Raw genomic sequence first — 14049 nt, 5'->3', positions numbered from 1 at the left:
TCTCTGAGGCTTGAAGCCTGAAGTCTGGGGCAGAGCTGAGACCTGGCGAAGGGAGAGGACGTCATTAGTGAAGGGAAGGCTTGGAATCACAGCCACCTCAGGAAAGGGCAGTCACCACGGAGCCAGGACATTCTGGCCACACGCCGCCTCCTCCTCCAAGCTGCAGGAAGGATGCCCTCGGCTGTCCCGGCCTTCCCCCACCACCCTGACCAGCCCCCTCCTGCTCCATCCAGCATCGTGTGCACACCATCCTGAGCGCAGACCTGGTGATCGTCCTGAAGCGTGGCGCCATCCTCGAGTTCGACACGCCGGAGAAGCTGCTCAGCCGGAAGGACAGCGTCTTTGCCTCCTTCGTCCGTGCAGACAAGTGACCTCCCGGAGCCCCAGTGCCATCCCATGCCCCAGCCTGGCCCCACCTCCCACCTGGGTTTTCTAAAATCACTTGTAAATCACTTGTAAATAAAGAGATTGGTTATTTCCTACCAGAGGCCTTGGATCTGGTGGGCAGGGGGCTGGGTGGACTGTGGGTCCAGTGGAACCAGCATGATTTTGGCATCAAGCAGACCAGAAGAAGCGGTGTGAGCTCAGGCAGAGCGGGTTTCCTTGTCTGGGAAATGAGGGTGGTATTAGCGAACTAGGTAGGGCTGCCATCACAAACTAGGAAGGCCTGCATGGCTTAAATGACAGCAATTTGTTTCTGACAGCTCAGGAGGCTGGAAGTCCAAGATCAAGATATGGCAGGTTTGACTTTTCCAGAGGCCTCTCTCCTTGGTTGCAGAAAGCTGCTGTCTGGCTATGTCCTCACATGGCCATTCCTCTGAATGCACACCCGTGTTGTTTCTCTCTTTTCTTGTTAGGGTGCCAGTCATTGTGGATTAGGGCCCCCTCCCGTTCATTTAACCTAATTACCTCTTCACGGGACCTATCTCCAAATTATAGTCACATTGGGGGGAGAGGGCTTTAACATATGCTTTTTGGGGCAGCACATAACAAGAGTGATAGCATTTTGTGATTATCTCATCAGGTAAAGAGGCAAATTTCCTTATAGCTCGGTCCCCTTCCTTCTCACTTTAATTCCTGAACTGAAATTGTGGGACCCCAAGTACTTTGGATTACTCAACCCCTCTTTGAAATGCACTATTTCCCCTGCACATGACAGGAACCCGATGTGGCTTCAAAAAAACTGGAGTTATTATCACATGTGACTGAGAAGGGCAGGAGGTGTGCTACTTCAAGTACGCTGGATCCAGGTGTTTGACATCAGGATGCGTCTCTATTTCTGGTTCCATCTTCCTCTCCCTCCCCAATGACAGATGGTCACTAGCAACACCAGCTTACACCCTACCCCTCTGAAAAAAAAAAAAAGAGATGCTTTCTCCTAATAGTTCCAGCAAAAATCTCAATTGACCAACTTGGGTCACATCCCTGCCCCTAGTCATGTGACCAGAGGATTGGAACAAACTGACTGGCTAGGTCTGGACCACATGTCCCCATCTCCATCCTCCATGCAGGGGCATTCTGAAGTAGGAGATGGTGGCCCTCCAGAGGGAGAGCACAGTGCATGCCACAGCTGCCCTCAGGCTCCATCCGCATCTTGAAACAGAAGAGCATACCTGCCCTCAGCCAAGAAATGGCAGGTGCTCGTTTGCATATCATTTTATTATCATTTACATGTTACCTTCAGTACTGGCTGTACCAGGCCCTGAGGGTGCAGACCCCAGGAGCCCTGGGCCTGCATTCATCTTGTTTGCAAGGGGGTCAGAGCCATACAACATAAGTAAAACCCACCAGTCATTGGAGAGGGGCCCACCACAAGCCCTTCTGGATGTTCTAGAAGTCGCAGAAGCTCAGAGAGGGACAGTCCTTTAAGGCTGCCTGGGAGAGGCAGGATTCGAGTTGGGCATGGGAGGGGTAGGAATTATACAGGCAGAGTTTGATAAAAACGGCCCATTGAGTGGTGGATGGGTGACATAAAATCAGACAGCCTTAAGTACCAGGACAAGAAGTCTGGGATAAGCCTTTGAACAAAAGGGAAATGGAGAAATTTTTTGAGTAAGAAAGAGACTTGAGGGAGGTGAGTATGAGGAGGTACAGGATGGAGCAGGGCAGGAGGCTGGCTCTTTGGATAGTGGACTCGTCCTCCTGGAAAGGGTCGAGCAGGAAATAGCTGAGGCCTCAGGGCCACACTGTGAGTAGGGCCTAGCCTTTCCAGCTCTGAGATGCTTCTGGGGCCCCAGCAGCTCCCTCCACTATGGGAGCTCCCAGGAGCAGAGCTTAGGAGGAGAAGAGGATCCCTATCCTCCTATGCCCACCCTACCCCCACGGAATTGAAGGGAAGTAGCAGGGGCAGAGTCCACACTGAAGTCTTGCAGGGATGCCCAAGGCCAGTGGTCGGCAAACTCATTAGTCAGCAGAGCCAGATATCAACAGTACAACGATTGAAATTTCTTTTGAGAGCCGAAAACCGACGCATGGGCCACGAAGTTTCAATCCCACTGTATGTGCGTGCCTGCACTTGGTATTTTGTGGAAGAGCCACACTCAAGGGGCCAAAGAGCCACATGTGGCTCAGGAGCCGCAGTTTGCCAACCACTGTCCAAGGCAGTCCTGGCCCAAACTTCTCTGTAGCATCCCTCATGATCTGCCAACCTTGACTTGGATACCCTACAGACGTAGGTCACCTCTGGCTATTAGAACTGACTCTTCCCTGCATGAAATCAAAGGCTGCCTCTGTTCCACTCAGTGTCTATACTGGATCTACACAACACAACTAGTCCATCCTTCTTGGACCTCAAGGGTTTCTGCAGTAGTGCCCAAACTTTGAGGGAGGGCAGCGATTTTCAGGTCTCCTTTTCTGATGACTCAACAGCTGTAGTTGCCCCGGAGGTTTCCTGTGTAATCCTGTCTCCTTGAGCTCCCCACTCTGCTCGCCCTGTTTTCCCCTCCCCACCATAGGCACTGTACCTCTGATACTTCAGCCCAAGATCATGCTTATTCTAAGTCATAGTGTTCTGTCTGCTGGTGGATATGGGAGAGAAAGAGGAAAACTCAATATGAAAGCCACACCTGGCCCTCCTGAGGCCCACAAACCCACTGTCCTTCACTTCCCAGCCTCTGCCTCAAGCCCCCATGCCAACCAATGAACACACATGGATCCTAGCCCCAGAAAGGGAGTGGGGCTAGTACTGCCACAATACAGACCAAGCAGCCTTTCCCTTTCAGCCAAGAACTGGGGACACCCTCCCCCACCCCAATCTGGAGCCTAAGCCATAGGGCACCCTAGGCTAATGCCTGTAGTAGAAACCACTCATGTCCAGGCCATGCGCTTGGGTTCTCAGTGCCCTAGTCAGCCCTAATACAGCCCCACAGACCCCGAGTGCCTCCTGGTAGAAGAAAGCAGGCTTTGGGTGAAAGGAGGTGTGAAGCAAGTGCCCGTAACTCAAACCTTCTTTGAAATGCAGGGCTGGGGTGGGGCAGTCATGATTGAAAAGATGCAACCACCCAGGCTCCTGAGCTGCTGTATCCAGCATCCCCTGCAGTGGCTGTTAAATTGTGTTCCTACAACTTCTCAGGTACTTTCTCCTCCACCCCCACTTTGGAGAGGAGGACCGTGGATTTCATCAGATCCTCAAAAGGATCTGTGACTCAGAAGAGGTGAAGAACATCCCCCAAAGAGAAGAAGTAGTTAGCTAACTGAGAAGTCATCAGGGCATCTAACCTCCCCCAGTCACCGGGTCGGGTCGGTTATGCAGCCCCTTGGTGCCTCCTTTCTCTGGGAACCGCAAAGCCCAGGGCTGCACTCAGAGGCGGATATTGACCCAACAGAGGATGGGGAAATTGGGGACGGACGCCAGGGCGCCAGGAGCTGTCATCCCGAGAGAGAGGGAAGGCAAGCCACGACTTCCCTCACCCCCATCCCGCCCTGATTCCATAGGCTGTGGGCAGGAGGGACCTGATTTTGTCCACCTGATGGGGCAAATCCCCAAGGCCAGCCTGAGAGTCTGGAGAAAGCAGGCAATGGGCGGGGACCGGCGGGAGGCGGGGCTGGAGCCTGCTCCCGCCCCGCTCCGGTTCAAGAACAGGTCGGGCTCCCCCTGGCGGCCCCTCGGCCCTGTCCCCCCACTCCCCTCCTCCGGCGCCCCTCGCCCTCCATCTCCTACCCCCACCATGCACAGGACGGTCTCCTCGGCGGACTGACAGACGGACCGGTGGGCGGGCCGCTGCGAGCCCCGCTGCAGAAGGGGGCGGGGAGGCCGTGGCAGCGGCTTGAGGAGCAGGAGCAGGTGCCGCGGCGGCCGGCGGGTGGGGCCGGGGCCGAGCGCGGGGCGCGGGGCGGGGGCGCGGCGCCGGGCGTGCGTGCGGCCCGCTGGGGGCCCGGAGGCCCCGACTCCGGAGTGAGCCCGGTCAGGTCCTGCCAGGGGTCAGGGGATCCGGGGCTGAGCCGGGCAGGGTGGTGACTCTGGAGGATCTCAGGATCCCAAGGAGACAGAGAGGACGACAGCTGGAGGGGGATCCCAAGAGCCAAGAGCTTGAGACGGTTTTGGGGGGGTGGGGTAGGAAAGAGGGGCGCCCCTGAAGGTGAGGCTGGGGAGTGGTGGGCAGGATGTGAAGGAGGGGGCCCGGGGACAGACATGGGTGAGGCAGAAGACACGGTGGGGGTCGTGTGAGGTCTGCTTAGTGCATAATAACCAGAGGTGCTAGGTTCCACCGTGGAAGGGGTGGACCGAGAAGGAAGGCTGGGTGGGGAGACGGGGTCTTAGACAGGGGTCCCCCCGGGGTGGTCAGTAGGTGGAGGATTGCTGAGCAGAGATCCAGGTGGGGAACCAGTAGGGTGGGGGGCTCACTAGGCAATGGGCAGGTGGGCTGAAGTGGGAGACGGGTGTAAAAAGTGAAGCCGGGGCCGGATGGAGGTGACGATGAGTCTGGTAGAGGAGGCGTCTCAGAAGTGAGGCCGGCACTGGCTGAGAGGGGTCCCAGAGTGGAAGGTGGTACCCAGGGAGAAGGAACCCTACCGTGAGGCCGGACGGAGGCTGGTCAGGGGGCACCCCCATGAGGGAAGCCTCTCCCTGGTGGCCGCTGGAGCCATGCTGTCCCGCAAGGGCATCATCCCCGAGGAGTACGTGCTGACCCGGCTAGCAGAGGACCCCGCCGAGCCCCGGTACCGCGCCCGGGAGCGGAGGGCCCGCTTCGTGTCCAAGAAGGGCAACTGCAACGTGGCCCACAAGAACATCCGGGAGCAGGGCCGCTTCCTGCAGGACGTGTTCACCACGCTGGTGGACCTCAAGTGGCCGCACACGCTGCTCATCTTCACCATGTCCTTCCTGTGCAGCTGGCTGCTCTTCGCCATGGTCTGGTGGCTCATCGCCTTCGCCCACGGCGACCTGGCCCCCGTGGACCTGGCCCCCGGAGAGGGCGCCGCCGTCGAGCCCTGCGTCACCAGCATCCACTCCTTCTCCTCCGCCTTCCTGTTCTCCATCGAGGTCCAGGTGACCATCGGCTTCGGCGGGCGCATGGTGACGGAGGAGTGCCCCCTGGCCATCCTCATCCTCATCGTGCAGAACATCGTGGGGCTCATGATCAACGCCATCATGCTGGGCTGCATCTTCATGAAGACGGCCCAGGCCCACCGGCGGGCCGAGACCCTCATCTTCAGCAAGCACGCCGTCATCGCCCTGCGCCACGGCCGCCTCTGCTTCATGCTGCGCGTGGGGGACCTCCGCAAGAGCATGATCATCAGCGCCACCATCCACATGCAGGTGGTGCGCAAGACCACCAGCCCCGAGGGCGAGGTGGTGCCCCTGCACCAGGTGGACATCCCCATGGAGAACGGGGTCGGGGGCAACAGCATCTTCCTGGTGGCGCCCCTCATCATCTACCACGTCATCGACGCCAACAGCCCGCTCTACGACCTGGCGCCCGGCGACCTGCACCACCACCAGGACCTCGAGATCATCGTCGTCCTGGAAGGCGTGGTGGAAACCACGGGCATCACCACCCAGGCCCGCACCTCCTACCTGGCCGACGAGATCCTGTGGGGCCAGCGCTTCGTGCCCATCGTGGCCGAGGAGGACGGCCGCTACGCCGTAGACTATTCCAAGTTTGGCAACACCGTCAAGGTGCCCACGCCCCTCTGCACGGCCCGCCAGCTGGAGGAGGACCGCAGCCTGCTGGACGCCTTGACCCTCGCCACGGCCCGCGGGCCACTGCGTAAGCGCAGCGTGGCCATTGCCAAGGCCAAGCCCAGGTTTAGCATCGCTCCGGATTCCCTGTCCTGAGCCGTGGTCCCTTGGGCTCTCACCCCACACGTGTGTGCACATGGGCAGAGGGATACGATGTGTAGAGTGGACATGGTATGGGGCCTGTTGGTCAGGCCAGGATCTGGGGTGAGGCTGGGCCCTCCCCAGCTCAGCCTCCCCCCCTGCTGTGCTAGCCCAGGGTGTTAAAAGGCATTGTCACTACCTATTTCTGGTCTCAGTAGGAGCTTGTACTGGGTTATTTTTGTCCCTGCTCCTCCCAGCCCCAATTCAGGACTGGTTGGTGCCCCTCCCCGGACTCAAGGCTGGAAAACTGTGGGAAGTGTCAGGCCCTAAAGCTGGAGCCCCATGATCAACCAGCCACAGCTGGGCAGATGGCTGGGGAAAAACAGTTCCCAGGTTGGGGGCCTGCTGCTGTGTGTCTGAGGCCCCAAGAGATGCCTGTGGTTAGCCCCCAGCCACCCTTGCTCCCTGCAAACCTGATGACTAAAGTGTGGGCCAGCTGGGGAGGGCAGCCAATGAGGGAGCCCATTCCAGCTGGAAGATTGGAAGTGTGGAGCCTGCCCAGACAGGGACAGGCTGAGGCTGACAGGACTCCGCTCCACGGGCAGGCTCCTGCAGGGAGGAAATGGCGTGAGAAGGCTCAGCTTCACTGAGACCTCTCAGGCACAGGGCAGTGGGATGGGCACTGCCCCCCTACCCTTTGCCCCAACACCGAGGCTTCTATGGTGAGGGCTCCGTGGGCTGGGGCTGCTGAGCCTGCCTGTTCCCACTCTGTCCCCCACCCTCAGACGCGGGGGTGGGCTGGGGCAGACCCTGGCTTGCCACGCAGAAAGAGGCTGAGGAGAAGGGGGTCTTGGGCCCACCCATACTCACTGAGCCTCAGACCAAACTCTGGTCCTGGCTCCCCAGCTGTGGCTGCCACTGACTTTGTCCAGAGGGTGACATGGAGGGTCTAGGGGTTGCTAGAAAAGGAGATGCTGGAAAGCTCAGGATGGTGGGGGTGAGCAAGGTCCCTGAGGTGAAGGGGCCCTTGGCCCCCCTGATGGGCTTGGCCCCAGGCCTGGATGGACTCTTGGAGCAGTGTTGTGTGTACTTACCCATAATTCTGCCTTCTCCTTGTCAATAAAGCCTCCCTCCTTCATGACTTTGGGCTGTTCTTGCTGGAGAAGCAGGAGGCATGCTGGTGGACAGGGAGGGGAGGGCTGGGGCTGCCAGCCCACATTCCAGAGGTGCCATGGGCTATAGTCCAGGAGCCCTGGAGAGAACCATGAGGCTGGCCCTCTTCCCCAGTTCAAGGAGACATGTCCCCTTTTGCCTCAGGCAGCCCAGCCCTGCCAACCCGTCTGGCCATTTCAACCTTTGGACACTCACCAGGCTTGTAGCGCTGCCTCCACTCCCAGGAACTTGTAACAAAGCTGGGGTGCTCGGTGGGAGAGAGGTAGGGACGTCACGGGCATTAGTGTAGTGATTGGAGCATAAGCTCTTATGCCAGCTGCTTGCATTCAAATCCTGGCTCTAGCTCTAAGACTTTGGTCAAGTAACTTAACCTCTCTGTGCCTCAGTTGCCTCATCCATAAAGTAGGGATGCTAATAGTACCTGCCTCATAGAATTCTTGTGGGAGGAAGTGAAAAGTATACGTAACATTGTGCCATGCCAGCAGGGCCAAGAGTGAACTTTAGCGGGGATGGTGAAGGACTGAGAAAAGCCAGACAAGAGAGTGAAAGCTGGGTCTCGTTGGGACTCTGTCCTCTTTAACGGAGAGTCTCTCTGATGGAGAGCTAGCGGCAGCGCCACAGACTACAAGCCGTGTCTTTTAGAGCCAGAAGCCCCGAGGCAAAGTAAGGGCATGGTCACGATGTTTACAACATTCTTGTGGGTTTCGATCCTACTCAGTTACATGCACCTGATCTCTATCAAGCCCACATCACTCAGGCTTGTGGGGCCACGTGTTCGGACCATAGGTTCAAGCTTACAACTACAGCTGTTGGCTATAATTGTGGTGGGAGGACCCTGCCCTCCAAGGTGAGACATGCACGTGGCCATGAGAGGACTGTGCCCTCTCATGTCCAAGGCTTGAACCTGCCCAAACAGTGTAGTCACCCTCCACATAAAATGCTTTTGTGCCTGGTACATAATAAGGGCTCAGTAAATGTTAGCTATTGTGATTGCTATTGCATCAGCCACATGATGAGACAACTGGCCAAGCAGATGTTAAGAGAGAGGGTGCTATTATATTTCCCCTCAGTAATAAGAGTCTCTCTGCCTGATCTTATTTTCTTCACAGTTGCCCCTCAAACTAATCTCAGGGGCTGTGGCTGCACGTATTACCCGGTCTTCTTGTCTCCATCTCACCCACTCCGTCCATCTTTGATGCAGCCACCAGTGGTCTTATTAAAAGGTTTATGATCATACCCTCCTATGTCAACCACCTGCAGTAGCTCCCATGGCCTTCTGGGTCAAGGCTAAACCCATAGCCAGCCATTTCAGCTTTACCTGCTTTCCAGCCTTACAGTTCACAGTTGCCAGGACCCTGTGTGCCCTCCCACTACCCTGCCTGCCTTACTATCCCCTCTTTGCATATAACATTGACCTTCCTACCTCTGAGCCTTTGCCTGGACTGCCCAGGCTTCATGTCTGCCTATTGAAATACATAGAAGTTCAGACCAAATGATGCCTCTTTGAAGCCTTCCCTGATTCCTCTGGAAAGACATGGTCCTTCCCCCTTCATCTGTGTCTGTGGGTATTCTACTTTTGCCTGAATTTTCAGGTCTGTCTCCCCTCCCCCAAGTCCACAGCTCCTTGAGATTAGGGAGTATGTCTGATTTAGCCCTGTGCCTGGCACTGAGTAAGTGCTGGATGAATGAATGATGGGTGGATGGATAGATGGATGGTGTACATGACAAGCCAGGGTTATTGCTGTAGTTGGAGGCCTGCAGAAGGCTTTTGTTGGATAAATGAGAGTTTGTCTCAGACTACTCAAGAGGCAAGATTGCGAGCCAGGAAGCTGCTGCTGCTGCTGCTGCTGCTGCAGTTCCAAGCTCTAAGCTGCCTCCTCCCTGCACCACACAGTCCCCTAGCGTTGCTGAGCTGACCCATTTCTGGTGTAGAGAAAAAAATAGATGAGAAGCTACTCAGAATCAGCCTGGAATTTCTGGGGGCAGTGCTTGGCTCTTGGGACTTACATTAGCTGCTCTTAAGGCCCAGAGGAGGGGTCAGACCCACTGTGAAACCCCTTAGCAGCACCATCCTTAGGACTCCATCCAGAGTAACCTTCCTCCAGCCCTCAGACCTTAAGCTGCTAGGAATGGGAACTGGCAGAACTGAGGGCTCAGCGCCACCTGCTGGTCAGAGAAGACCTACTTGATCCCAGAAAATCAGGGCCACTGGTCACTCTGAGAGACACCGCCAGCCTTAAGGTTTAGCTCGGGGAGAAGCTGGAAAGTTTCAGCCATAGAGGGGAAGTATCAAGCCTTTCTTTACCCTTGTGAATGTTCTTGCCCACTGGTAGTGTCCCTTCCATTTGAGGGCATCCCTGCTTTACAGCACTGAACTAACCTGGCCAAAGAAGGTCCCCTGAGCTCCACTCAGCCCAGCAGGAGCTCCTGTGAGAACTTCATTTCTGATATGCTGCCTCCAGGACAGCACTGGACATCACATAAGAGCAGACATCAGTCCGTGCTAGCCCACACCCTGCTCTCCCCCAGTCCCCGTGGACATGGGAGGGAAGTACCTCGTGTCACCACGGTCCAGTGCTGATGGCGGCACTGTTCTCCAAGTTTGCAGATGAGGTAACAGGATCAGGAGTGACACTAACTTGCTAACATCTCACAGCTAGTAAATGACTCAGATCGAGCCTGAGTCTGTCCGAGGCTGCTGCACAGTCCCAGTGACCTGAGCTCCAGTTGTACGAGGGGCACCACCTTTCCTAAGAGTCAAATCCGCCACAGAAAGACAGTTTTCTCTAGTCCAAGAGCAAGAGGGAGCGTGTAACTCAGGAAGCCCCTGCGCCTCCCTGAGTCCCAGACTTGAGAATGATAGCAGGCTAAGCTGTGGCGTTTCCCACCGGTCACGTGGCCCTTCTGCTGGAGAGGACTCACCCAGCTTCTTCAGGACCCACTATCCACAGGTGGCATCCTCCCATCTCCATCCTGCAGGTGAGCTCCTACCCAGCAGCTTTCCTTCAGGAGAACTTCCCCAAGGAGCTTTCAACCACGATGGCTGGCTCCCTACATGTCTGGGCTCACCTCTGACCTTTCCCCAGGCCCAGGTATCAGACACCTTATGTATTATAGTACCAAGACATGCAGAAGACTTTGGGAGAAGAAGATATGAATTTTGCATGCCAAAGTCTTGTGGACCCCAGACGAGGACAGGTGTGAAGAACAGCAGGTGTATTCCAGCTTGAAAGAAGCTGGGGAAAGAGAGAGCAGTGGGATTCAAGTCAGACTGTGTTCCAGAGAATGAGTTAATTGCACTACATTCTAAATTATTGGCATCCTCTCTGCCAGGTCCACCTGCCTTGGGCATTGCATGTCTTCGTGGATGGGGAAGCAGGTGCTACCTACCCCCCCTACTCTATTTCCACTCTGTACAGGCCCAACTCTGAAGTGACAGAAAAAGCAGGTCACTCACGCAGGCCAGCTTGGGTACAGGAGTGTGAGCTGCCTTTCCCCGGATCTCAGGCACTGACACCACGGAGTGGGGAAGTGATGGCAAAGTGCATATGCAACTATGTGTTTCCTTCACTGGGAGGAGCGAGGGTACACAGGAGTACCGGCCAGGTGAGCGGTACCCAGAAGTGGTCTTCAGCCACACACCTGTTCTTCATGAAGGGGTGTCATTCCTTGCAGCACAAATGGGTCACAAACTCCTCCTCCATAGACCAGTGGTCAGCAAACTGCGACTCTCGAGTCACATGCGGCTCGCGAGCCTTGGTTTGCCACTGTGTTGACCAATGAGTTTGCCGACCACTGGGTAAGGCATTACCCTCACCCAGAAGTTTTGACTTCAGGTTAAAGACATTAGTACATTATTAAAATGTTTTTTAAGTGTTTTTCCCTGAGGCAGTGGTCAGCAAACTCATTCGTCAACAGAGCGGCAAACCAAGGCTCGCGACCCGCATGCAGTTTGCCAACCACTGCCGTAGACCGCCAGCACCCGAAGTGATGAGAACCAGACTTTGAGGAGCCCTGCCTCTACGTTCTTTATTTGATCCATTCCAGTTTTTCTCACAAGGCCATTATTACTGGGGAAGGGAAGTCACCTCAGGGAAACCGAGAGAAAAGTAAATGCAGTACAGTTCTGAGATCCTTGTTAAAGTCCTACTGTGGCCTTCCATCCATCTTGGAAGTAGAAGAATGAAAATCACCCCATAATTCTGCCTCTTTTGTGCCGCTCTTCAGGTCTCTCAGGGTCTAACCAGTATTCTTATATCTGAGTTTAGTAATTCCTTTGTGCCTTTCTTTTTTCCCCTACATCATAGATTCTTTTCCAATCAATAATGCCCAATTACCGTTCTCCATGTTTTATATCTAATATTTTCATCTTCCTATGAAAAGACCCCATTTGTGATTTCCCCCATCTAATTACATTTTATTTATTTTTCACCTTGCATTATTGTATCACAATCTCTACAAAATTATAATTTCTTTTACTAAATCTATAAAAACTTTCTCTGCCTTATTACTTTTTTCCAAAGGGTGTCATTCTCTTTCAACCACTATGAACACCTTTGGACTACTTCCTACTATTGCCATGTGCCTCCTTCCACTGTGAGATTTATTGTTTGCTTAATTATATTCTCACAGTGGACACCAAACACGTCAATGCTGCGAGCCCCACAGGCCACCACCAAAGGCCACTCTAGCTCGCCCTCAGGTGGGAGTTCAGCTATGGGGAGTCTGTTCTATTCATCCCTCTAAATTAGGGGTTTTCAACCTTTTCCATCTCATGGCACACATAAACTAAATTCTGCAATCCACCAAAAAATAAATTATATTGTAGACAGTGCCTGGGAAGGCACATGGGCATTTCTTTAATTATTGTCAGCTGAACTCAGGGCCATAGGCAGAGCCAGGCCCTAGGAACATTCTTCCCCAAAAAGGCTGGATATGTTATCAGTACTGACCTTCGTCCAGGTATCATGGAGTGGGCTTTGATATGTAAATCCAGGCAAGCAACAGGAATGCTAGGGCCTACTCAAGAATGCAAATAAGCTCCTTTGATCCTAAGTTTTGGTGATACTTCCTGGTATTTGGGATATATAAATAAATGTACTGCCTGGGCTCAGGCCCTGGCCTCTCCATCAGAGGAGGCAGCGGTTCCACCAAGCTCTCAGCTTTATACATCTATTTCTGCATCTTCTTTCTTTTATTTCTCAATCCCTGGCTGCCTCCACTTAGAACCGGTTCATGTATCTCTCTTTCCGTGCTGGACAAAAAAAAGGGAGATCCCCACCATATCTGGCCCCTGCTGCATCTGGCCCCCGCATTATATTATCTATTTGACACCAAAAAAAAGGTATAATTTTGATTCATTCACACCAGACAGCTATTGTTATGTTGGCTGTTGTCATTTGACAATCTAAGGGGAGAAATTAGCGCCCCTGACTAAATAGTTAGGAATTGCATGTCTTAAAAATTCTTGTGGTACACAGGTTGAAAATCACTGCTCTAAGCCAAGAGAATTGCAAGTTAAATTATGCCTGTGTGCTAATTGCACCAGTCCTGAGTGATCTAAGACTTGTTTCTGAGTCATTACTCCATTCAGTAGAGATGGGAACAGGGCTTCTCTGCCCCACAAAGGTCCTGGAATACACTGCACATCCCTGATAAGTGCATTCAGAACCACACTGTATGTTACCCATGACCAACACCTGCATGAGACCCTCCACAGCCCTGTCAGCCTGTCCTGGCTGAGGCGCCTCTACTTCTATCCAATTAGGAATAGCATCAACCACCTTGGGCCAGTCAAGAAAATAAAGCAAGGACCGAACACACCAACTATCAGGTCCTCCCCTAAGAACAGACTAGAACTGTACAGAGGAAGCCTCTCCTCTAGATCTAATTAATGATCAAGCTCATGATTCACAGCCCAACCTCACACCCTGGATCTACCTTGGTAATCAATCCTATGTATTAAAAGCCCAGTGACCAAATGCAGAATGACCAGAATGACCCGTCAATTAGTTGTTATGTTGTACACTGACCACCAGGGGGCAGGCGCTCGATGCAGGAGCTGCCCCCCTGGTGGTCAGTGCACTACCACAGTGGTAGTGCAGCTGGGCTGACTCAGAATAAGCTGCAGCTCCCTCACAGCTGGGTCCATCCAGGATAAGCTGCTGCTGCTGCTCCTGCTGCAAACCTCAGGCCAACAGGCAGAAACCCAGGCTGCAATGGCCTCCTTGCCCCAGGCTCCTCCTCCTTGCTCCTTGCCACCTCCTCCAGACACCCTCAGGCCTTACAGCACCACTACCAAGCTCACAGAGCTGACCCCAGAGGCAAGTTCTTGGCTGCTGCAGAACTGAGGCCTTCTCCACTGCCTCTCAGTGCTATTGTCCCTGGGCCCAGCCTGACCTGGTCCCCTTGGGAGGTGAGTGCTCTGGCTCCACGGAAGATGCAGGACCAGGGAGCAGCTGCTCAGAGTGCTGGACCACAGCCAGGAGATGAGAGGTGCTGCCACAGCAGGCCTATCCCCGCAGGCCACACCCCCAACAGTGCATGAATCCTATGCACCAGGCCTCTAGTATGGTTTATTGATTAAAATTCCAAGCTCTACTCTTTACTAATCATGA

General features: G+C 54.4%; 2 protein-coding genes across 13 annotated transcripts in view; both read left to right on the top strand.

Annotated features, from left to right (window-relative positions):
- The window catches only part of ABCC8 (ATP binding cassette subfamily C member 8), a 71915-nt gene extending 71433 nt beyond the window's left edge, over positions 1–482 (top strand). For 11 of the 12 annotated variants that reach the window (XR_014795995.1, XM_084895453.1, XM_084895455.1 and 8 more), the window contains one exon: positions 234–482. Coding sequence is in view for 11 of the 12 variants with exons in the window: in XM_084895453.1 (XP_084751579.1) it covers positions 234–371 (138 nt within the window). In the remaining variant the exon portion in view is untranslated. Of the gene's footprint in view, positions 1–160 lie in introns of all 12 variants that reach the window. The other variant, XM_084895451.1, reaches the window with a different exon arrangement.
- A 3618-nt stretch (positions 483–4100) lies between these two features.
- On the top strand, positions 4101–7510 carry KCNJ11 (potassium inwardly rectifying channel subfamily J member 11). Its single transcript, XM_084895478.1, has one exon. The coding sequence runs from the start codon at positions 5084–5086 to the stop codon at positions 6272–6274; it is 1191 nt and encodes a 396-aa protein (XP_084751604.1). The 5' UTR covers positions 4101–5083; the 3' UTR covers positions 6275–7510.
- Positions 7511–14049: the final 6539 nt, after the last annotated feature.

This window comes from Pipistrellus hanaki (genome assembly GCF_964339955.1).
Source record: "Pipistrellus hanaki genome assembly, chromosome: 9".
NCBI lineage: Eukaryota > Metazoa > Chordata > Mammalia > Chiroptera > Vespertilionidae > Pipistrellus > Pipistrellus hanaki.
The sequence above is the reverse complement of the archived record's forward strand: the minus strand, read 5'-3'. Positions and strand labels throughout refer to the sequence as shown.

Bases quoted from the DNA above. Each gene is read 5' to 3' on its own strand.
- KCNJ11 (XM_084895478.1), top strand. From the start codon at position 5,084: ATGCTGTCCCGCAAGGGCATCATCCCCGAGGAGTACGTGCTGACCCGG.